This window comes from Vanessa atalanta, chromosome 29 (genome assembly GCF_905147765.1).
Source record: "Vanessa atalanta chromosome 29, ilVanAtal1.2, whole genome shotgun sequence".
In the NCBI taxonomy this organism is placed as follows: Eukaryota; Metazoa; Arthropoda; class Insecta; order Lepidoptera; family Nymphalidae; genus Vanessa; species Vanessa atalanta.
Genome location: NC_061899.1, coordinates 4,155,079 through 4,179,208, shown reverse-complemented (window position 1 = coordinate 4,179,208; position 24,130 = coordinate 4,155,079). Strand labels below are relative to the sequence as shown.

Sequence of the window (24,130 nt, the reverse complement as noted above, 5' to 3'; positions counted from 1 at the left end):
ACAGTAATTATCTTTAAATATAAATAATAATTATTCCAATTAGTAATGTCTTTATTAAATGAATGCCATAACAGTTTACTTGGCTACATATACGCTATTAACGCAGATAGGGCTTTAGCATAATATATATCACGAATTATTAACGTAATAAGCATTGACGTTATGATTAAAGTCTAAAAAATATGTCGTTACTACCAACAGCGTGAATGATAAGAACTGTGACGCGAGGTTTAGTCTAGACTTTATTATTTAAGATAACCTAACCTGTTCTACGACCAACGCGTGTCGTAGTAAACTTAGGCCTCCATATAAATCCATGATAGCTGGTTGAAAAATATATATTGTTATAGATTTAAAAATAGATATAACTTAGCCACTTGACTGCCTCGTTGATCTAGTGGCTAGATAAAAGGTCGTAGATCTCAAGGTCGTGCGTTTAAATGTCAGGCCGACAAAAGTTAGTTTTCTATCGAAATTTTTTGGGCAACACGTCGGAGTCTGGAGGCTGGAAGTCACACTCCCGTGACTCGGAGATCTCGTTAAGCTGTTTGCCTTTACGCCTTGTGAGATTGTGAAACAAGCCAGTGCATCTCTGTTTACGCACACTATTGTATACTATAATATATCCAGTGTACTGGTCTCTTTTGACATTGGTCGCGCTGGGCAAAGTCGGCCAGAACACCATCGTCACTAAACCAACGAGACAAGCAATCTCAGAACACGTAAACACGGTTGATTGACTGATTTACTCCTGTTTAATTCCATACTTAGTCTTCTTACACCATTTTTTTTTCTAATTATTAATAATAGTTTGTAGCAGGACCTATTTTTTCTGCATGTAAATTAGGGACACTCAGCATGGATAAAATATTACTTAAAACGGGCTCCTGAACATAATATTCTAAGCTTTTTGTAAATATTCTAATCTTCTTGTACATTTCAATGGAAGGGGGAGTAAAGATTAAAAAACCTTTTATTTATATATTCCATTCGTTTCATTAAACTATGCTGTATAATGCATAACAAACTAATAGTTCTTACCTTAATTAAATATGTCCACTAAAAATGTTACTTCCAAAGATCGTCGACGATTAAAACGCACGAATTTTCACGAATCCATAATGAATACTATAAATTGTTGATATGTCGACCAATGATGACACGACAATTCAAGGTCAAAGTTGTTTGTTTATCGTACCTCGTCTTGCCTTTGAAATGGGTAATAGGTGTTATTTTTTTATTATTTTTATAGGTAGACATAGGGGCTAACGGTCTACTTAGCGGTTAGTGATCGCCACCTTAAAGGACCAATGTATATAACATTGGTCCTTTAAGGTATATTAACCAGAGGTGGACTAACAGGTGGGTGGAAAGAGCGGCTCGCCTCGGGCCTCCAGTCTTGGGGGGCCCACAAATGCATCCGCGTTCCCCTGATCAAATCCTAAATATGACTTTAAAATGTGCTTAGTACCTACGTCATTTAATCAAGATCAAAACACTACAGCCATCTAGACTTTTAACGCGGTACTAATATTCTTTTAACTTCTGAACGCGTCCAATACGCTAAGGGAATCCCCGTCTTTGTAGCGGGTACTTCCTCAGGAATCTTTGAATGAATGAAGTGCAAATATTACTCTTGTACGCCTACATTTACATTCACTACAATCTGTTTACGTCAATAAATAAACATTGGCCTCATTTAAAATATATTAAGTTTCATTACGATGATATTTAATAGCTTATTAGTGTGTACTGCTATTTTCGAGAACGGATATGACTTTTTTTAAATTAAAATTATCACTTATTTATACACACAAATATAAACTGAGTGAAACGCTTCCAAAACTACATTTTTTTTAAACCTCATTTAAATCCCCGCCCCGGGCCCCGGGCCCCTGAGAGGCTTAGTCCGCCACTGATATTGACCATTCCTTACATTACATTAGAGCTAAGGTATTATGTCCCTTATGCATGTAATTACACTGGCTGACTAACCCTCCGAACCGGGACAAATACCTACACAGACAAGATTTGTACCAATCCCTACCTTCTAACAAACTTAATATAATTTTTATTAATCTTTCAGTTTAATAAGTTATGAATGTGAAAATACGTGATTTTATTACAGACTAGCACACATTTTGATGCTTTGAGTTTGGGAACAGCTTGTATCTCATTTCCCTCCAACGGACGTCCGCGTCGATATACAACAGATCAATGTCAACGTATATTTAAATTTGATAAACATTTCCTCCCATGTAACTCAAAGCTTGTAAAGTAAAAGTAAGATCCTCTAAATATCTCACTGCTATGGCCTCTTGGATCAAAAGGCTTGGAGATAATACAGCACGCTGCTCCACGGGGTTGGTGCCACATATGCGGCAGAATTATATTGAAATCAGACAGATTTAAATTTTCTTACGCTGTTTTCCTTCGTCGTCAAGCACCAGATGAATTAGAGATCCTGGGTTCAAACTACGTATCCTATTAACAAGTTATTGGATTTTTAGGCACCTTAATTTAAACATACAGGATTACTACTATACCATAATAATCAGAACAAGAATGCCATATGTTATGGATATGACATATCGGATTTGGATGTGGATATGTGAATAAAGCCGAGATGAGATGGCCCAGTGGTTAGAACGCGTGCATCTTGACCGATGATTTTGGGTCCAAACCCAGGCAAGCACCATTGAATTTTCATGTGCTTAATTTGTTTTTATAATTCATCTCGTGCTCGGCGGTGAAGGAAAACATCGTGAGGAAACCTGCATGTGTCTAATTTCAACGAAATTCTGCCACATGTGTATTCCACCAACCCGCATTGGAGTAGCGTGGTGGAATATGCTCCATACCATCTCCTCGAAGGGAGAGTAGGCCTTAGCCCAGCAGTGGGAAAATTACAGGCTGTTAATGTAATGTTAATTAGTGTGAATAAAATTGTATACGGTTACGTAATGTTCGTAAACTATTCGGATATCCGGATCCAGATTGTTTCGAATTGTTTACGAACATTAGTAGGTATATAAAGAAATTGTAAAAGGGAAAATGACTATGTGACTTAATTTTTGGGCTATTATTTGGTATTATTTTTAATAAAAAAAAAATAATTTTAGCTACTCAAGTATAAACCTATGCAAAAATAAAATATCAATAAACTATTTCTATATCGAATACGGTTACGATTACGGATAGATTTTTATTTCGTATATCCGATAGTTCTGATTACGGTTACGGTCCATAACATCCCTAATTAATAACGCTACTGTAGAAGGTATTACCTGATATATTTCTATAGCCTATTTCAATCGAAATATAATAAAGATAAACAAACCTTAGATTTACGTATTTCATGCGATTCGCTAATAACTCAGCTGTACTGTGCACTACTAAGAGTTTATGATTAATATATCTTTATTTATAATATAACACTATTTAAACTTAACTATTTATATCCCATTTAATTTTATTCCCAAAATTCCTATGACAGTTTTGTCGACATCAAAACGCTATTCCAAATCCATAGTGAATATCATAGATTAATCAAGCTCTCGACCAATGATATCGCGTCAATTTGCTGTCAAATGTTGCTTATTTGGCTGTTCTTCTCTTATGGTTGGAATAGAGTTACGTGAAATTACACCATATTCTGAACAAAACTACAACTACGCGGTAAGTAGATATTTAAAATGAAACTAACTTCACTTTAGACTTGTGAACGAAGATCCATAGTTTATATTTTAATAAAATTCATATAATTTTATCTGTTTGCGCAATAGCACAGAAGATAATAAAATGACATCTACGCAAATGCGTCTTTGTAATTTGCCGCCTTTACCTAAATTCGGTCAAACATATGGGGCAACTGTTTTTAGTGTATAATGACCCTTTAGCCTGTTATGCTACTGTAGGCACAAGGGTCATGTTATCTTAGTTCTGAAGGCTGATGGTGATGTAAAGATTTCTATGGACAGTGGTGAGTCAACAGCCAATGACGGTCTCTATTTCAAATAAAAAAAAAAAAAAAAAAACAAAAAAAAAAACTACAAAGAAATAAAAGCTAAAAATTAAAAAAATTACCAATATTCAACCGTGAATACTCTTGCGATATTTACTCCTTCGCACGTTTGAAACAATGTATTATATATTGTTTAAAAAAAAGAAAATTTATCACAAAGGTGACCCTATAAATTGATTAAAAGTTTTATTAATTCAATCATTATCTTTTTATAAAAATAGAGTTATCAAGGGCGGTGCAGGAACGTTGCGTAAATGTTACTACATATGTACGTAAAATCTTTATTGAGAACTTGGGTATTGGAAATTCATAAAGAGATAAGTAAGGTTCATTCATGTCCCACTGCTGGGCTAAGGTCTCCTCTTCTTTCCAGGAGAAGTTTTGGAATTCATTCCACTAAACTACACTAACGCATGTTGGTAGATACACTTATGGTAAATTTTCATTCGAAACCGCCAATTAAGAGATGAATTATAAATACTAATTAAGCCTATGAAAATTCAGTAGTGCTCATGTTTTAAACCTTAACCTATTCCCTAATTGTAAAATTCAAGTTTAAGAATACTTGAACTCGTCTGGAATCGAACCTCTGGACCATCTCGGCTCCTTATTTTTATACGATAAGAGTAGACGAACGAGCAAATGGGCCACCTGATGGTAAGTTGTCACCAGCACTCATACACATTGGCGCTGTAATTCGGTGGCGTAGCTATCGTAGGGGCAGGTGGTGCAGTGCACCAGGGCCCCGGAGCTCAGGGGGGCCCTCTAACATAAGCTTTGAATAGAGATGACATATGGATTTAGCCTACTAATGATAAGTTCATCTCAATGTATCCTGTATCCTATTCTTATTGCTATCTATAGTTTTGAAGGGCAATATAAGTTGAAGAGGGGATGAGGGCCCGTTTCTTTTTCTATGCACCGGGGCCCTTGTCCACTTAGCTACGCCACTGCTGTAATTACATATGTATTTGTTTATTACATGTATAATAATATAGTTAAAAAAACACTAATAATTTTAGACGTTTCTATTGTTTAACATCTTTTATTGCGATCAAAATTAATGTACTACAATATTGTAAACCAAAATCCGCGATGGTCTATCTCCTATGGATAATCCCACAGTAACTATTTTTATCCATTACTTTTTTTCAAGAATTAATGGCTTATTTACGAATGTGATTTTAATCAATACAGCATTAATCCCGATCCAATTAAGTATCTTAAATAAATTGTGCATTTAATATAGATCAATCACTACGGCCCTACAGTATGTAATTTAAATGGATATATTCAAAGGTTTTTTTTTTTTTATGGCTTTGGTTGGCGGACGAGCACATGGGCCACCTGATGGTAAGTGGACACCACCGCCCATAGACAAAGGCTCTGTAAGAAATATTAACCATTCCTTACATCACCTATGCGCCACCAACCTCGGGAACTAAGATGTTATGTCCCTTGTGCCTGTGATTACACTGGCTCACTCACCCTTCTAGCCGGAACACAACAATACAGAGTACTGTTATTTGGCGGTAGAATATCTGATGAGCGGGTGGTACCTACCCAGACGGGCTTGCACAAAGCCCTACCACCAGTTTGTATTGTCTAATGACAAAAAACTGTGAACGTTGTTTATAAAGACATTCTGTAGAAAATTTAGTATCAGCATTGCACCCGTGCGTAGCCGGGGCGGGAAGCTAGTATATTAATATAATAAGGTTTTCTGCTGAAAATTTCAATACACAATTATCTTTACTAATATTATGAATGCGAAAGAAACCCAGTATGTCTGTCTTTTGCTCTTTGACGGCGAAACAACTGAAACGAATTTGATAAGAATTTGTATGAAGCAAGCTTGAACTACAAGGAAGGACATAAGCTTTTTATGCCTAACACCTGGATCAATCTCTAAAACATGAACGAGGCCGCGGACGACAACTGTTCTAAATATACATACCGAAATTAAACTATGTTAAAAAAAATCTTCGTCTAAGTAAACATGCAAATACAATATATAAATAAGAATTATGTTCTTGCGACTATATAAATATTTAAACACGATTTGTTATGCTAAAACATACAGACAGCACATATACGCACGGATTAATTTTTTTATCATTAAGGCGAGGTTCGTTGGTGGTAAGACGAGGCCAATTGACCAGCTCAGTGAGACCTCTGGTGGAGCCCAATTATAGCTCGTATTATAAGTCTTTGTTTATTGTTATTTTAGTAAACAAGTAAAAGGTGATTTCTAAAACGTTTGGTTTGATATATATTGATCTCAATGATATCATTTTCAATGAATTATTCTTATTCTAAAACATTAAGAAATGATATCTAAAATGGTCAAAATATCTGACGATTTTCACGAAAAATTTGCATTTTTTTTTTGTATCGTACACTTTTTTCAGCCGCGTATCGATTACCTAAGAAATCTCATATGAAACTTCAAGAGTCCCTATTAATATTTTTGTGTCTATAAGCATTAATTTTTTTTTATACGTAATGACAAGATCGCGAGCTTCTAACACCACTTCACCTTAAGATATTCTATAGATATATTATATATCTAAGCTATAGCTTCTAATATATACGTAAGAGTTCTTCGACCTAGACCTTACATTTGCACAGCCTTCTGGCGGAATTATTAACTAGCTAATCTTCTCTCTTTCCGGCTATGAAAGTTGAAATTCTCGGCTTTTCTCTACTAGATTATGCGTGAATTATGCATATATACCTACCCATTTAATTAATCTGTTTTTTAATGAAACGGTCCGATGTATTTAATTCCGAAACTGTGGTAGATTTTTGATGTTCAATACGCAAGTGTAACACTTCTGTATTTATCTTTGAATTTGATTCAGACCTTCCTACCTAGAGAGCCGAGATGGCCCAGTGGTTAGAACGCGTGCATCTTAACCGATGATTTCGGGTTCAAACCCAGGCAGGCACCACTGAAATTTCATGTGCTTAATTTGTGCTTATAATTCATCTCGTGCTCGGCGGTGAAGGAAAACATCGTGAGGAAACCTGCATGTGTCTAATTTCAACGAAATTCTGCCACATGTGTATTCCGCCAACCCGCATTGGAGCAGCGTGGTGGAATATGCTCCAAACCTTCTCCTCAAAGGGAGAGGAGGCCTTTATCCCAGCAGTGGGACATTTACGGGCTGCTAATGCTAATGCTACATAGAGAGTACCCCTCCATAAAAACAAACAAATTTTAAGTATGTACATATAATATTAGTATTAAAGAGTACTTAGAATATTAGAGTTTGTTTGTGTTGCGTAAATAAAAAATAACAGGATTGTTTTTTCTTTAATGGATTGTTATTAATCAATTAAAGCTATGTTTCGTGACTTATAATTATGTTTACTTAATCTTTAATTAATTATGAATCGACGTTAAAAGGTTCTCTTAGACAATCAATAGTAATTAAATCAAAACTCAGGTTAGACTTCCGCCTTATACACTTTTTTGTGATATTTACGTGATAATGCGTTTTTTTTTTAATTGACATCTACTGCGTTTGTAATTCTTTCGCTCGGAGCTTAGAATTATTTTTATTGATAACAGATAATTAATTTGAATAGTTAATTATCATTTCGTCTCGTATTATTACTTGAGATTAGATGTATTCGTGATAATGTGACTACAATATCAAAATGTTCAATATTTTAGATCGTCATCCAGCATATTGTTTTACGTTCCTAGCTGGCTTAATTTTGACGTCTTTATCAGACATCATCATACCTTTGTTAATTTACAGAACATCTTGCTGAATATTACATCTAAATCTACTTCAAGAATCACTCCGTCCGTTGGTGAAAAAATTTTTGAGGTCATCACGTTCAGACTGAAAGGTAGGCAAATGGACGTTGGCGCTGTAAGAAATATTAACCATTCCCTTTATCACCAACCCACTACCAATCCTGGGAACTAAGATGTGATGTGCCTGCAGTTAAAATAAAATAATTATTTTTAACAAAAATATAAAAATAATAATTGAAAATATTGGATTAAATTAACGATCAAAGAAACGACGGATGGATTGTGTGAAAGACGATATGGCCGACAGAAAAATATGGAAGAAAAAGATATGCTGAGCCGACCCCAAATAAAATTGGGATAATGGCAGGAGGATGTTGGGGATCCCGATTGGATTCATTCGATTTAGTTACGAAGGTAAATTACGGTTAATTTATAATCCATTTATTATTTGCGTGGAGAAAACAACAACAATGTAATTCAAAAATTTCTGAGAGGGCGACACGCACGCGGTTTTGTGCTGAATGATTTCGCGTTAGTGTGAACGCAGTCTTATGACACTATTGTATTCTCTATTCTCACACTCTTAGCTCCGATTGGACCGAAACCCGACATTCCTTTTCCAATACTCATGACAGCTTCCTATCTTCGACCTCCAACTAAGAGATTCTCAAGAGAAATACACAATCACTTTTTATAAGACCTCTTCAAACTCCGGTATTTGAATCCGGGTCTTCGAGATCTGTTCCTTTATAAGCTAGCCACTGTACCAACGAGGCGAACCATTTGAATAACAGATCTAATACAATTATTTAACAATGATAGTGAAATTGACGCTGGTTAATTAAACAATGATTGTAATTTATTTATTTTTTGTTACGACGACAATAAATAGCAAAAATGGTTTAATTATGTTTAGAAATCTATTCAGTCACGAAGGCGTCCCTCCACGTGTAACAAATTTAACAGATACAACACAATTTATAATTTTTTTGCTGTCTCTACTCCTAGTTGCTTCAAGCATAATAATGCATTCCGCTCGTAAAACACTCAGTAGTTGTCCGAATCACGAATTTACATATAGCCTATTCCAATCAAAGTAGGAATAAAGATAAACAAACCTTACGAATTTCATGCTTTTTTTTTATTGCATTGGTTGGCGGACGAGCATATGGGCCATCTGATGGTAAGTGGTTACCACCGCCCATAGACAAAGGCGCTGTAAAGAATATTTTAAACCAGTCCTTACATCACCTATGCGCCACCAAGATTGGGAACTAAGATGTGTTATGTCCCTTGTGCCTGTGATTGCACTGGCTCACTCACCCTTCTAACCGGAACACAACAATACAGAGTACTGTTATTTGGCGGTAGAATATCTGATGAGTGGGTGGTACCTACCCAGACGGGCTTGCACAAAGCGTTACCACCAAGTGCCTGCGTATATAATGAATTTAAAAGGATATACTTACGAGTACACAAAAGGTCCGACATCTTGTACATTCAGCTTTTCATCAAGACCATCTTTAACCCTCTGCCAGTTGGTATAGTTGAAGATGTGGACTTTCATAAGCGGATGGACCGTGGGCCGCCTCCACATTGTGTATGCGAGACTGTTGTTCCTTATAACCATGCTCTAGAAATAATATACATGTTTAAATATATTTATTTTTGGACAAATGTATGTCATTTTGGAAAAGGCATTTCTATAATATACTTAACAATCAACCAAAGCTATTATTTTTAAATGATAAAAAAATTGCTGGCAAGTGGGCCACCTAATGGTAAGTGGTCACCATTGCTCATATTCATTAGCACTGTAACACATATTTACATCGCCATTTTGCCACCAACCTTAAGTACTAAGATGTTAAGTCCCTCGTGCCTGTAGTTACACAGATGAACCTTTAAACTAAAACGTAACAAAACCAAGTAAAGGAAAAGAAGGATTTATTGAATTTTCGGAGTTGAAAACTAGGCGATTTCTATATTGCATTTTTTAAATAAAAAAATACTTACTGATAGAATGGCATCGTTGATGGTGTTCGTGAAGCAGAAAAATATTGAACCTATGAGGCTTAGAGCGAACGCTGCAGACAGGAGCACTATCACTGAAAATAAACAAAATATATTATTATAGGTACAAAACGACTTATGTGCCCGCGACTCCGAATTTAACAAAAAAGTTATTCTTATAGCTTAAGTTACTCCTTATTATATCAGCTATCTGTCAGTGAAAGTCCCGTCAAAATCGGTCCAGCCGTTTCAGAGATTAGCCGTAATAAACAGACATACAGACAGACAGACAAAAATTGTAAAAAAAAATGTACCCTGGTATATATACCGTGTATACTTAGATGTGCATGTAGTAAAAAGCGGTTATTTTAATATTACAGACACTCTAATTTTGTTATACGTGTAGATGTCATCTAATAGACATTATAATAAGATGACTGTCACAGTAGTAGCAGCCCGTAAATGTCCCACTGCTCTCCCTTTGAGGAGAAGGTTTGGAGCATATTCCACCACGCTGCTCCAATGCGGGTTGGCGGAATACACATGTGGCAGAATTTCGTTGAAATTAGACACATGCAGGTTTCCTCACGATGTTTTCCTTCACCGCCGAGCACGAGGTGAATTATAAACACAAATTAAGCACATGAAATTTCAGTGGTGCAAACCCAGGCAGGGTTTGAACCCGAAATCATCGGTTAAGATGCACGCGTTCTAACCACTGGGCCATCTCGGCTGTAAGTGTCATGAAGATATATTTATACTTTATTCCAACTGTAACAGAAAAAAAACCAAAAAAACAACATCTGACAGCAAATTGACGCGATATCATTAGCCGAGAGCTTGATTAATCTATGATTTTCAATATGGATTTGCGAAAAAATGTCGTTTTGAACGTCGACGAAACTGTCATCGAAATTTTGGAAGTGCCATTACACTTACCTACAAAAAATGGGGGGGGGGGACCAATCGGCTAATCTTAAAGTCTTTGAAAGAAAATTCAATCTAGAGATATCTTTATTTAATAATAATTTAATTTATATAATAATATTCATTAAGATTTAAACATACGATGTGATCGTACGATATTTGTTTTTATAACTAGAGGTTAAAGATAGTGAGGCTATTCGCATTGATAAATATTCGCTTAAAATACACGTTAAGTCAAAACTATTTTGACGTTGCGATAGAACTGTCTGATAGAACGAAACCTAGCACCAAGGGTCAATATATTAAAGACAAGGCAAGTGCGATTCGGACTCGCGTTTTGAAGGTTCCGTACCGCCAGACAGACAAACAGACGGATGAAAAGATAAATTTATGGTTTTTAGATTTTTCCTATACTTGTGCTCCAAGTTTTTTGATTCCACGTCAATGGAAGGTAGCCTATGGGTTTTGGTTCCCTTTGAGAATGTTTGGAAAATGCGATAGAGGTTTGCCTCTAAGTCTACGTTCCGTTACATCAATACGAGTATATAAGTCAAAATCTTATTCACAAATCCAAGGGATTTTGACAGACGGACGGACAGATGGACAACGAAGTGATCTTATAAGGGTTCCTTTTTCCTTTTAGAGAAACGGAATTCTAAAATATAGTAGTACCAATAAGAGAAACGGTGTTGATACTTCGCAGATTAAATTTTCAAAAATCATTCAAGAAATCATCAATTTCAAAAATCCTTACAGTTTTCTACGTCTTTATAAATCCCTAGTTTGTAGCATCTTGGAGTATAACTCAACTGTTTGGTCTCCTAACTATATCACTCACACTGATAAAATCGAACGTGTACAAAAAAAGTTTATTCGTTTCTTATGTCATAAATTGGGTTTACAAAGGAAGTTAAAGCTATATGATGACAGAATGAGTTATTTCAATATGCTTACACTTAAACAAAGACGTATGTGTAACGACCTCTACACTTTACACAAAATAATTCACTCTAAAATTGATTCTTCTGCCTTGTTATCATATATTAATTTTAATACAAAATTTAGATCCCGTCGTGCACACTTGAATAGTTTCGTACTCAGTGTTCACAGTAATAATACCTCATATTATAATCCAATTGTTAGATTTTGTCGTACTTACAACGAGTTACTTTTAAATCACAGTGAAATATTAGACATATTCAATCCCAATTTCCCAAAATTTAAGAACATTGTAAGAAATATTATATCTACGATTCAATGATAGACTGTAAATACTTAATGGTTTTTTGACAGTTAATTTTGAATTTATAAATTTCAGTCCTTGCTCTTTTTCGATAATTGTATTATTTTATGATTATTTTATTTAATTTACTATCTTAATCTCGTAATTCAAATGGATGTGTTGTTATTAGTTTAATTAGTTTAATAGTAATAAATATTCAATGTTTTTTAGATAATTTAATTATTAATGTTACATAATTTCAATTTATCTTAATTATATGTTTTCTATAAATTATTAATTTTTGATTATAATATAAATTAGTACCAGACTGCATTATATATAATTGATATGAGCATGCCGTGTACACATGCTTAGGAATGTAATTTAGCTCAAAATTGTGTAATTTTGTAATTTTAATGTATGTTCTGATTGCATTCTGTTTGTGTACCTATGAATAAATAAATAAATAAATAAATCCCGTAAATGCAGGGCCGGATCTACTATATGGCTTTTTGGGCTTCAGCCCAGGGGCCGTGGATTCCAGCTAAGTCAAGTCAAAGAAAAAATAGACGATAATGTGAAATAATCCACAGCTTTATTAAATTAAACAGATCATATGGTTTGCAGTCCTACGAGTCCTGCAATTAATTAAACCCATTCAATGAATTTAATTCAAGTCTACGTTCAGATATGTCTTAGGTGGGCCCCTAAGTAGTCGTAGCCCCTAAATCCTTACTAATAACATTATAAATGTTTGTTTGTTACGCTTTCACATCTAAATGACTTAACCGATCATCGTGAAACTTTGCATACTCGTTCCTAACACGCAAGCGAAGACACGTGTAACGTTAAGTAATTTTTTTTTTATTGGTAAAATTTTCAAGGTTTTTTTTATTAAATTTGTATTTTTATAATGTTAATTTATTCATGTCACGAATTAAATACGATTTACATAATATGGCTTGATTTTTTTTTCTCCTCTCATTGTATTATATTTTTTATATTACATAAGAGGTCTCACTTTGACACGGCAGGCCACTGAGGCACAGACACAAAATCAAAAAAGTAGCATTTTACAAACGATATTAAGTGAAGCAACCACCGGTTCCGAATGTAGATTCTAACGAGAAGAACCGGCAAGAAAGTCAGTAGTAACGCTTTTTGAAGTCAACAAGTCTTAGCTCCACGCCTTTTTGTCATCTATATGATCTTGTATTGACAACTTATACACTTAATAAGCTTTCTGAATTTATATATAAAATTTTGTGCTGAACTCAAATTAATACATTTGTCACACACATTGAAGTTGCAATATTAAAACTTTGCCTGATCCTAAACGTAGCTTAAATGCTGTGAATAAACTTGAACAATCCAATGTAATATTGGTCACTTAAAATTTACTTGTTGGGCCTAGCTAAAGTTATGGGCGGAAACGAACTATCCCAAATCGGTCAGTAATTCGTGAACTTCGTTGGTCTTGTGGCTAGATATAAGGCTGCAGATCCCAAGGATCTAACCATTGGTCGGATCGATAAAAAAATATTAATTTTATTAAAATATTCATAAAAAAAGCCGTCCGGGCTATTATCTGGAAGTTGAAAGTATGTATACTCGTGCCTCGGTAAGCAAGTAAAGGTGTTGGTCCTGCAGTTGTACTTCTTCCAGTCGTGACAGATTGCCGTCCCATCGCACTTGGGCACTATAATATGTCTTGCGTCCTGATCTCTCTTGAGATTGGGCGCCATGACGAAAATCGGCCACCACAACATCATCTCGTAATATAAAGGTATTAAGAATTTATATTGTAAAGCAAATCAGAACGTTCCGACATTGACACTGTCAAGATTTGATAGTAAAAGGGTATACATCAATAGTACACTCAAGCATTATCTCCAGATTAATCCAATTCAGCATCGCAGCACAAAATTTGGCATAAAGTGGAAAAAGTTTCGATACATTAATTTTCAATTAAATTATGTGACTTATTGTTAACTTCTGTTATATAATAACTCCTTTGAGTTATTATATATTTCTATTTATTCAAATTTTGTAAGAGAAAAACATTTTTAATAACGAGAAGAATTTCTTTTCTTATCTTCCTAATTCTGCAGACCCTGAAAATTTACCGTATGGGCATTAGCCTCGAGTGCCCTCAGCGTAAATCCAGCGCTGATCATGCTTACTCACCGCGAACCCCATAAACATGGAAGGCAAACAAATGAAAAACAATTTAAAGAATGTCATCATTCAAAGTATCTTAATTTTTTGTTTGCTTTTATAAATTTAATAGCAATACAGTTCGATAAAAGTATAGTATGTCCGATTATGAAAATGTTCATATGTATATGAATTATGAACACACACATATCGCGCGCGTACGGACACATTGAATATAAATTTACAATCACTCGTTTAAAGAGCGCACGATTAATGCTGAGTGTCCGATTGTGTGACATTTATAAATTTTTATTTGTATCATTACATAGGATAAAACGAAGTCGCTTACCGCTGTCTGTCCCTGTGTACGCTTAGATCTTTAAAATTACACAACGGATTTTGATGCGGTTTTTTTTTAATAGATAGATTGATTCAAGAGGAAGGTTTATATGTATAATACATGCACAATGTAGTAGAGACACTTATAATTTTAGAGGTTTCTAAATTGATGTCTTTAATAACCACATTTTTTTGCGCTTACATTGGAAACGATGGCTGACTGCTGAACCCTACAATATAGATAAAAATAATGTACTACAGTATTGTACACTTTAAAAAGGTCTTCAAAAAAGTCCGGTATATGTCTATCTCTTAGGAATAACCCACCATAACCATTTTATATCCTTTACTTTTTACGAGAAATAATGGCTTATTTACGAAGTGATGTTAAACAATACAGCATTATTCCTTATTCAATTAAGTACCTTAAAAGACAGCATGTAAATTTATATTGTCTAATGACTGAAAAACTGTAAACGTAAAAAATTCTGGAGTATATTTACTAAAGTATCAGCATTGGACCCGTGCGAAGCCGGGGCGGGTCGCGGGTCGGGTAGTATATTTATAATATCAAGTGCAGGAGCGTTTGTCTCTAGACTTTCGGGGAGTCATATTTATTAAATATGGGGTCAAGTGGATGTCCATTGGACAGTTGATCAGTTGGTATCCGCGGTTACGCTCAATAACTAATAATTAACATGGTTGCCCAAGTTTTTGGCGTCTTTAATGGCGACCTATTATTTTAGGATTACAATTTTAGGTATACAATTTGCTGGCGGTTCCTCATGACTCCTGTGACTCGTTTCGGACCGCGTCTAATTAAACGAGAAATTCTTGTATTTTAAATTTTGTGTATATTGGAACAGTTTTAACGATCTGGCTCCATTTTTTTTATTTAGAAAAGATTTGTATTATTGAAGTCTTTCCTGATTTTTTCCACAAATAATAATTGATTACTAGTTGTATAAACGAGACGGCCCAGGTTAGAACGCGTGCATCTTAACCGATGATTTCGGGTTCAAACCCAGGCAAGCACCACTGAGTTTTCATGCGCTTAATTTGTGTTTATAATTCAACTCGTGCTCGGCGGTAAAGGAAAACATCCTGAAGAAACCTGCATGTGACTATTTTCAACGAAATTCTGCCACATGTGTATTCCACCAATCCGCATTGGAACAGCGTGGTAGAATATGCTCCAAAACCTTCTCCTCAAAGGGAGAGGAGGCCTTAGCCCAGCAGTGGGAAATTTACAGGCTGTCAATTTGAAAAAATATATAAACAAGGGTGAGCGAAGCTTTAACTACTTACTTATTTAAATATAATATACATATACATTTATGGGTATATAAGAATAATTTGTGATACCACAAATTATTCTATGCTATCGAAGAGGTAAAATGTATACTGATAGAACGTTTAAAAAAAAAAACGGGATGTCATCTGTCACTCGTGCGAGCTATAATTCGCTCCAACGTAATAATCGTATAATCTTAACAATTCGTTTATTTTTCATTTAATTATTGAAAATTAATAATTGTTAATTACTACTATAATATTGTTGATTATAATATTATATTTGTCCGTCAATTTTATTAATACATATGCATAGTCTGTATGAATTCAGCTAAAGACATCCCCTATTACGCATTGATATTCATACCATACATAAATGACATTAATATACCTACCAATTTAAATGCATGTGCATTACAGAAGCGGATATAAGGTAATGGTTTTTTTTTTAATAATGAATCAAAGACAATCTGTCATTAATCTTAACTGGAAATCAAGTTTAAAGTCAAGGTTAGTTTGAAGGCTGAATCGTTTAACGTCTTGACAATTATGCGACGTATGTATGTATTCAGAAAAAGTAATTTTATTTTTAATCTGTAATCTTTTGAAATTAATATTACAAGAAGACTCAAATAACTTTTAAACACAGCTATTTAAATGATAATATTATATTAAATCTTCTCCGAAACGCGCTATGTCTTCTGGCTAAAATTTTATGCATATTCCTTCAGTAGTTATTTTTCAGTTAGGTATTACAAATAAACATCTCTTAATTTTTTAGTATAGATAGAAGATATATGTATATTATAAATGGGAAATAACTCTGTCTGTCTGTACGTCTGTTGCTCTTTTGCGGACAAACCATTGATATGAATTCATTGAGATTTGGTAACAAGGAAGATTGAAGTCTAAAGAAGGACATAGACCTAATGTTAATGGCTGGCTCACACACCCTTCAAAACAGAACACTGAGTACTGTTATTTGGCGGTAAAATATCTGTTGAGTGGGTAGTACCTACCCAGACAGGTATCTTTGGTGGATATCATTGCGAAAATATGGAGTTTTGAACGTCGACGAAACTGTTATCGGGATATTGAAAATAAAATTGAAATGGTAATAAGTGGTTAAGTGTAATATTGTTGTATAATAAATAAATTTGAGAACTCTTAGTAGTGCACAATATAGCTGAGTTATTAGCAAATCGTATGGAATACGTAAATCTAAGAATTGTTTATTTTTATTCCTACTATTATTGGAATAGGCTATAGAACGCTCTACTACAAAGGAATACCTAACCTAACCTACGAAAATCCGTCTTTTGGGGGGCATCACGGGATCGCTCGCGCATACTACCCTGACAGATCTGCTTGAATTTTGATATTTGTTTTTCTTATTTGAATTAATTCAAAAAAGTAAAAGAAATTATTAAATTGTCAATCATCAAATCTTTTAAAAATGCTACCCTCGAACGAGAAAAAAAAATAACAATAAAAAAAAAAAACAATTTTACGTTTGTATGTGCTGTTGATGTATATTACCCAAAAAAACCTTAAAATACATCTACAAGAGACGCAAATAATGAAATGTATTTTCCTTTACCAATGTGAATATTAATATCCTCTAAGAACATTTAATATAATAATAGCAATAAGTTTTATTTATACAGGCTCACTGCCATAGTGAAGAAGAAGGCATTTCTTTAGCGGATCTTTATTCGAATTTTGAATACGTGTTTACGTGTGTATATAGATCGATTTTGATGAAATATTTTATGTTTTTGGGTCCTTGGATGATTTAAATTGAATGATTAGAAAGTAATATAATATAATACTTATTTCACCCAGACAAAGTCGGGGCGAGCAGCTAGTACTAGCTATTCATTTCTTAAATAGATGCTCGTCAAAGCGAAGGCATACATTTATATATGATCTCACAATTATTAACGTCGTGTCTCCAATCATCAAAATCGATTTACAATTACAATTATAATAGTTGAAGAAATACGTTTTTAATCAAAGTAGTTATAATTTAAAGTCCATATTTATATATAGGTCTGCAAACAAGTGTAAGTTTCTTAGTACGAGCGTTCCACGCGAATATAGACTTTAAGTATTGTGAAGATACTTTAGTTTCATTTGCCAAATTTAATTTACGCCTGAGCAAGTTGGGGTGCGTACGTTAATCTTACCTTAGTTCATCAAACTTCATTCTATCTTCCTGTTAATTTAGCGATTGGGTCTCGATTAAAGAAACGATTCATACAACACACGCACACACATACACATACACACACACATACATACATAAACTTTGAATTTCAATATAATCACTTATGTTTAATAGCAACCAAATTGGAATTTCTTCAATTGTGTGACACATCTTGTTACTGGTACACAAATTATCTCGATCAATACCGATGCAAGCATCACACGACACACACGCACAAATTTGTTTGTGCTTCGTAATGATGTTATTGTCTGACCGATTTCGGCATTGCAGTTATTTTAACTAGTCGTCTGCATAAAGTCAATAATTGCACTCTTGTAATCCGCTAGGACGGCCATTTCGCCTGTTCGGAAAGTAGATTCTGCCGAGAAGAACCGACCAAGGAACTCAATAGTTACTCTTTGCCACCATTTCAATTACAGCAGAGTATGTCAATAAATAGATAGACATAAAACGCTACATGTCAACAAAAAGCCCAAAAAAAGATGAATTTTAGTACATTTTGTAAATGTACACAAAAAAGGAACGTTGACAGAAGAAAAAAAAAGGAAATAAAACCAATGCTGATCAAATAAAAACGTAAAACTTGGCATCAAGATTCGAGCATTAACTACTAGAAGATTTTGTCTCGAATTCAGTTCGAAGTTCGGCAAATATGATTTGACTTGATTGGGTCGATGAAATGATATTAAGTTTTTCCGTAGCAGCAAACTTTCAATAGCAGTTTGAAAAAGAATTGTGTATTCCCATGTTTTGGAAAAGACATTGGTCCTGCATCCGAACTGTCAAAAAATGTCAAAAATGTCAAAAAAACGTCATTGACTTTCAACTTGACGTGTGTTGTCATTGGCAGAATGAACGTAAACTATGATTTTTTCTAAATGTATATTTGCTTGTGTATTTCAGACGCATGGTAATGTGGAATTTAATGTATTTCTTATGTCTAGTTATTGGGTTTATAGATAGATCGAACAATTCTCAGTAATAGCCCGGAGTCTGGAAAGTGGAAATGTGCACACATTTCCACTTTCCACTCCTATGCCTCGGAAGTGACGGTCCTGCGCCTGAACTGTTTCCTTTCCTGTCGAAATTCGTCCAATCGATTTAAAAGAGTGTGCCAATAGAATAAGCACCTGTGTTTGCACACATACTCGTGAACTAGACAATGTTCTGCGCAGTTGTCTTTTGTGCAATACGTTGCCGTCGCCCAAATCAATTATTACAGAATTAAAATATTATTTTCAATTTAACGCACGCGAATTGTTTCATATACTTTGGTAAATTAATACTTATCTTTTTATTTCCCTTTTTTAATATAGTATTTAAATTATAAACGAACGTGTAATTGTTAAAAATTAATTATTACAGAATTAAATTATTATTTTTAATTAAACGCGCGAATTGTTTCATACACTTTGGTAAATTAATACTTATCTTTTTATTTCCCTTTTTTAATATAGTATATAAATTATAAACGAACGTGTCATTGTTAAAAATTAATTATTACAGAATTAAATTATTATTTTTAATTAAACGCGCGAATTGTTTCATATATTTTGGTAAATTAATACTTATATTTTTATTTCCCTTTTTTAAATATAGAATATAAATGAACGTGTTATTGTTAATATTATTTTTTTTTAATTTTTATTGATATTTCTGGACAAGGGGTTATGTAAATAAGTCAACATCATATCATACTCAAAAAGACCAACCCTCCCTTACATCGCCAATTCTCCACCAACTTCGGAAACTAAGATGGATCATATAATTGGATTATTGATAATGTAAATAAAACGATAGTAATGTAGTTTATCCCCGGTTTTTATTTATAGAATCTTTATTTTGAATTGGTGATAGCTTAGCCTATAATTTAATTTTGTACAATGTCGACGCAGATCATAATTTACGTGAAATGTGTAAATTGCAAAATCAATTCGATTTTACTCTGCTTTTTTAATGATTTAAATAGGCGGACGAGTAAATGGACCACCTGATGGTAAGTGGTCAAGTTCAACAGCGCCCATAGAAAATGGCGCTATAAGAAATTATATCACCAATGTGCCACCAACCTTGGGAACTAAGATGTTATGTCCCTTATGCCTGTAGTTACACTAGCTCACTCACCCTTCAAACCGGAACACAACAATACTGAGCGCTGCTGTTTGGCCGTAGAATATCTGATGAGTGGTGGTGGGTGATGGGCTTGCCCAAAGCGTAGGGCTTACCAGACGATACTCTTAAATTAATATAGTATTTTTTACACTTTTAATCAAAAGTTCGGTGTTAAATTGTTTACTTTACACATAAACTATTCCTAAACATAAACACGATTTTTTTTATCAATTAGAGGGCTAACATCATTTTGCCGCGCTTTCGGTTTCGCATGTGACAGTTTTTTTTTTAATTAGAAGTTATATAATGTAAATATAAAGGCAACGGCTTGAGTGTAGATTTGCACATTGTAACTGATTCTGACATTAAATACATTTGTAATAAACAAGTGTTAGACGAATAAATATCCGTAATTTTTAACGATGTTTTCATCATTTTTTTTTATTGGTAAATCACGAATGCTACATATTACTCTTTCTCGTTTAAAACATATTCGAAGGAATCACGTCTGTCTGTCTTCGTAAAATATATTATACATGAATTTATTGTATACATACTATTAATATTCTTATAGCGTCATTAGATTACAGCTAACAAATTTCCGTACAAGGTTAACACAATATTTGCTCTTGTTTGTATAAGCCTAAAATAATTTAAGAAAAAAAATACTGGTTCGAAACACACATTACATAAAAAATAATCGTTTTGAATTAAAAAAGAATATCCAAAATCATAATATCTTCAGATAAAAATATCTGACTTCCAGAGAACTGGAATGGGGAGTTGATTTTAGTAGGCTCTTAGAGGCACTTTTGACATCTAATTTTACACTGTTGAATTAAATTTAAAACTCCGGTTCGGAAAGTATTTTCCACCGAGAAGAACCGGCAAGGAACTCAGTAGTTACTCTTTTCCACCATTTAAATTGGTGTTTACTGACATAATACAGAGTATATCTGTAGACAACAATTATTTTTTTATATATCCCGCCTAGAAATACTAAGCCAACGCTTTGTATCTTTAATATAATCTTGTATTGAGTAATATGCCTTATTTATATCAATATCTTTTTTTATATGAGGTTTAAATCTTTTAATATGCCAAGTTAAAATTGCTGTGGAATCTTATTATAGAAGCGAATAACGTGCGAACACCCAGGAAGGATGTATTAAATTTACCTACAGGCTTGATATTTTGGATTCAGAATGTAAGTAAAGTTGTTTACAATTATATGTATATATGAGGCTAGTAGCTTGTAAAAAGCTATTTAGGTATATATATTTATTTAAATTTACTTCAGCTAGTTAAACTGTTATTAACAGAGATTTATTTTATTTATTTTCACTTGGACAACCAACAGCAGATACAATATTACACCAAAATAAAAAACAATTACATTTTAATATTATTTAGGCAGAAGCTACTTACAAGTAGTCTCACCATGCACTATCGTATTGCAAAATATGTATTAAAATCAGTGGCGTAGCTAGATGGGTTAGGGCCCCGGTGCATAGAAAAAGAATCGGGCCCTCGCCCCCTCTTTAAGGTTTATTGGCATTCAAAATTATAGATAGTAATAAGAATAGGATACAGGATACAGTGAGTTGAACATATCGTTAGTAAATTAAATCCATACTTCATCTCTATTCAAAGCTCTTTTCATAGCTAAGGTTAGAGGGCCCCTAGAGCTCAGGGGCCCTGGTGCACTGCACCACCTAGCCCTACGACAGCTACGCCACTGATTCAAATTATAAAATTAATATAAGCAATAATTAGAGATAAGATTTATAATACATTTTTAACATGATTTTAACGTGATATATGTCTTAATCTTTTACTTTATTAGTGATGGTGATGTATAACAATGACAATCTCGTTATGAATGAATGAATGAATGAATGGGCATGTACTTATAATAGACAGACAAACTGAGGAAAAAAATTTGTCCACTAATCCGGATTTGAGCGGCGTAGTCGAATGAGCCGCAAATCTCTCCCTCTCATGAGAGGAACAACGGAGTTTTAGAGGCTGTTACTTAAATTTATCTAAATAAACTATTAGCTTATGTAAAATAAATACGCCATATCACTTATTTTTTAACAAATAATCATATTATTTATTTAGTTCATTATGATTTTGATAAAATAAAAAAAAATATATGGAATTTGATAATGCCATCATTCTCAAGTTTATATTTTTGGTTTTAATCTTTATTTTACTAAGAAATCTCTATATTATGTTTTTGGTATACAATTAAGCGCGCGAACTAGCACGTCTACACCCTATAGGAACCTACCTGTCAAATTTCAAGTTTATGTCATAGTTTCTGATATTTCGTGACTAGTCGGAAATAGTAACATGTTATTATTCGTATTATAAAATACATTTTACCGAACAAATATATATTATTATTGTTAGACAAAGGCTTAGAATATTTAATACCGTAATTGACAATTGATAGATTGAATCGAATCATTTAGACAAAAGCGAAGTTCGAAAGCGCTTCGTCAAATGTCGAATGCATTCGCCGTGGCACTTTGCACTAGCCTTCGATGATGCTGACCAGCGATGTGGTACCTTCCATACTTTACATAGTAAATCATTTAGTCTGTTAGTTTACTTTATGTTTGATAAATTTAAAAAAAACAGCAGTCCTTTACGATTCTCACTGCTGACTAAGCATTATTTTTGAGGAGGTACCGAGCTTACTCTACCACGCAGCTCCAAGACAATTGGTAGATACACATGTGATGAATTCTCATCCAAAACATGCAGGTTTCGGATAAAATTATATGTAAAGTTAAAGTACTATAAGCAACTGTGAATCATATTCCTAGTGACACGCGACTCATAATTAGCGTAAACAATAAATTGTTTTCAATTCCTTAATTAATTAAACGCAAGGACTTTGTCCATACTGAACGATCTATGAATTGTTCAATTACCTTTGCCATTTCACAATTGAAATTAAAAAAAAAAACAACTGTCACTAATAGTTTAATTTAACTGTCAAAATATTAGTTCCTCATTTATTATCTTTATTCCTTCGCATGTGACATTGGCGAAATAATCTGTGCCTTTTCAAATAAAAGCCATAAAAAAAACTTTATTCCCTAATTTCTATATTTATTTTATATTTGTTCCGTTTGCAATTGAAACATTTGGACTTTAGAGTAATAGTTCTAAATTAATTAAAATATAATAGGTACCTCGTCTTATTACCTCTACTGTTTAATTTTTGCCGAGAGGATCGTATTGTGATTCAATAATTAATTTCATCCGGTAATATTAAGATTCAAAATTGCACGTAGCAAACATACGCATAAATAGAGTATAATTTTTATTTTGATATCTGTTTTGAACGAGACAGTAGTGTCTGTCTGCTTCTCCCGTTAGAGGGGAAGGGGGTAGGAGATGATAAGAACCAATTCCTTTGCTGTACCATTAACAATGTGTAGCTATTAAAACAGATAAATTTACGTATAAATAATATTAGTTATATAATGACAATTTTAGTTTGTAACCCTACCAGTAAACTTAATAAAAAAAAAACAAATAAATTTATATATAAGTAGGCGAAGGCTAAACAGTTGTGTACAGCTGTTCTGTAAAAAGAAACTCGAAACTCACCGTGGAACACAAGCGTGAAATGTCAGTAATATGCGTCGACATTGATCATAATCATTTTAAAATTTATAGGATACATGAATCAAAATGGCCTATAACCATAATTCGGGTGTCTATATTCACGAGTGAGAATACGAAGTGATTTTTTAGCATTTGTTCCTCTGTTTGTCACTATTGACGTTCTTTATTGATAAAAATATATATAAAAATCAATCATTTTTTTGGATATAAAAATAGGAAAAACAAATACAAATTCAAATGTTTAGCAGGCTGTAAGTTTCCCACTGCTGGGCTAAAGGCCTCCTCTCCTTTTGAGGAGAAGGTTTGAAGCATATTTTACCACGCTGCTCCAATGCAGGTTGGCGCAAATGTTTACCTAAAATTAACCTCAAAAACGATTTTGGTCGAATTTCA

The 24,130-nt window shown here is 33.7% G+C and overlaps 1 protein-coding gene across 1 annotated transcript in view; it reads right to left on the bottom strand.

The window, feature by feature from the left end:
• LOC125074928 (scavenger receptor class B member 1-like) overlaps nucleotides 1–24,130 on the bottom strand; it is a 39,278-nt gene that overhangs the window by 13,286 nt on the left and 1,862 nt on the right. The window contains exons 2-3 of the mRNA XM_047686410.1: nucleotides 9,813–9,904; nucleotides 9,266–9,429 (exon numbers count right to left, since the gene is read on the bottom strand). Coding sequence (XP_047542366.1) covers nucleotides 9,266–9,429; nucleotides 9,813–9,904 — 256 coding nt within the window. The remainder of the gene's footprint in view (nucleotides 1–9,265; nucleotides 9,430–9,812; nucleotides 9,905–24,130) is intronic.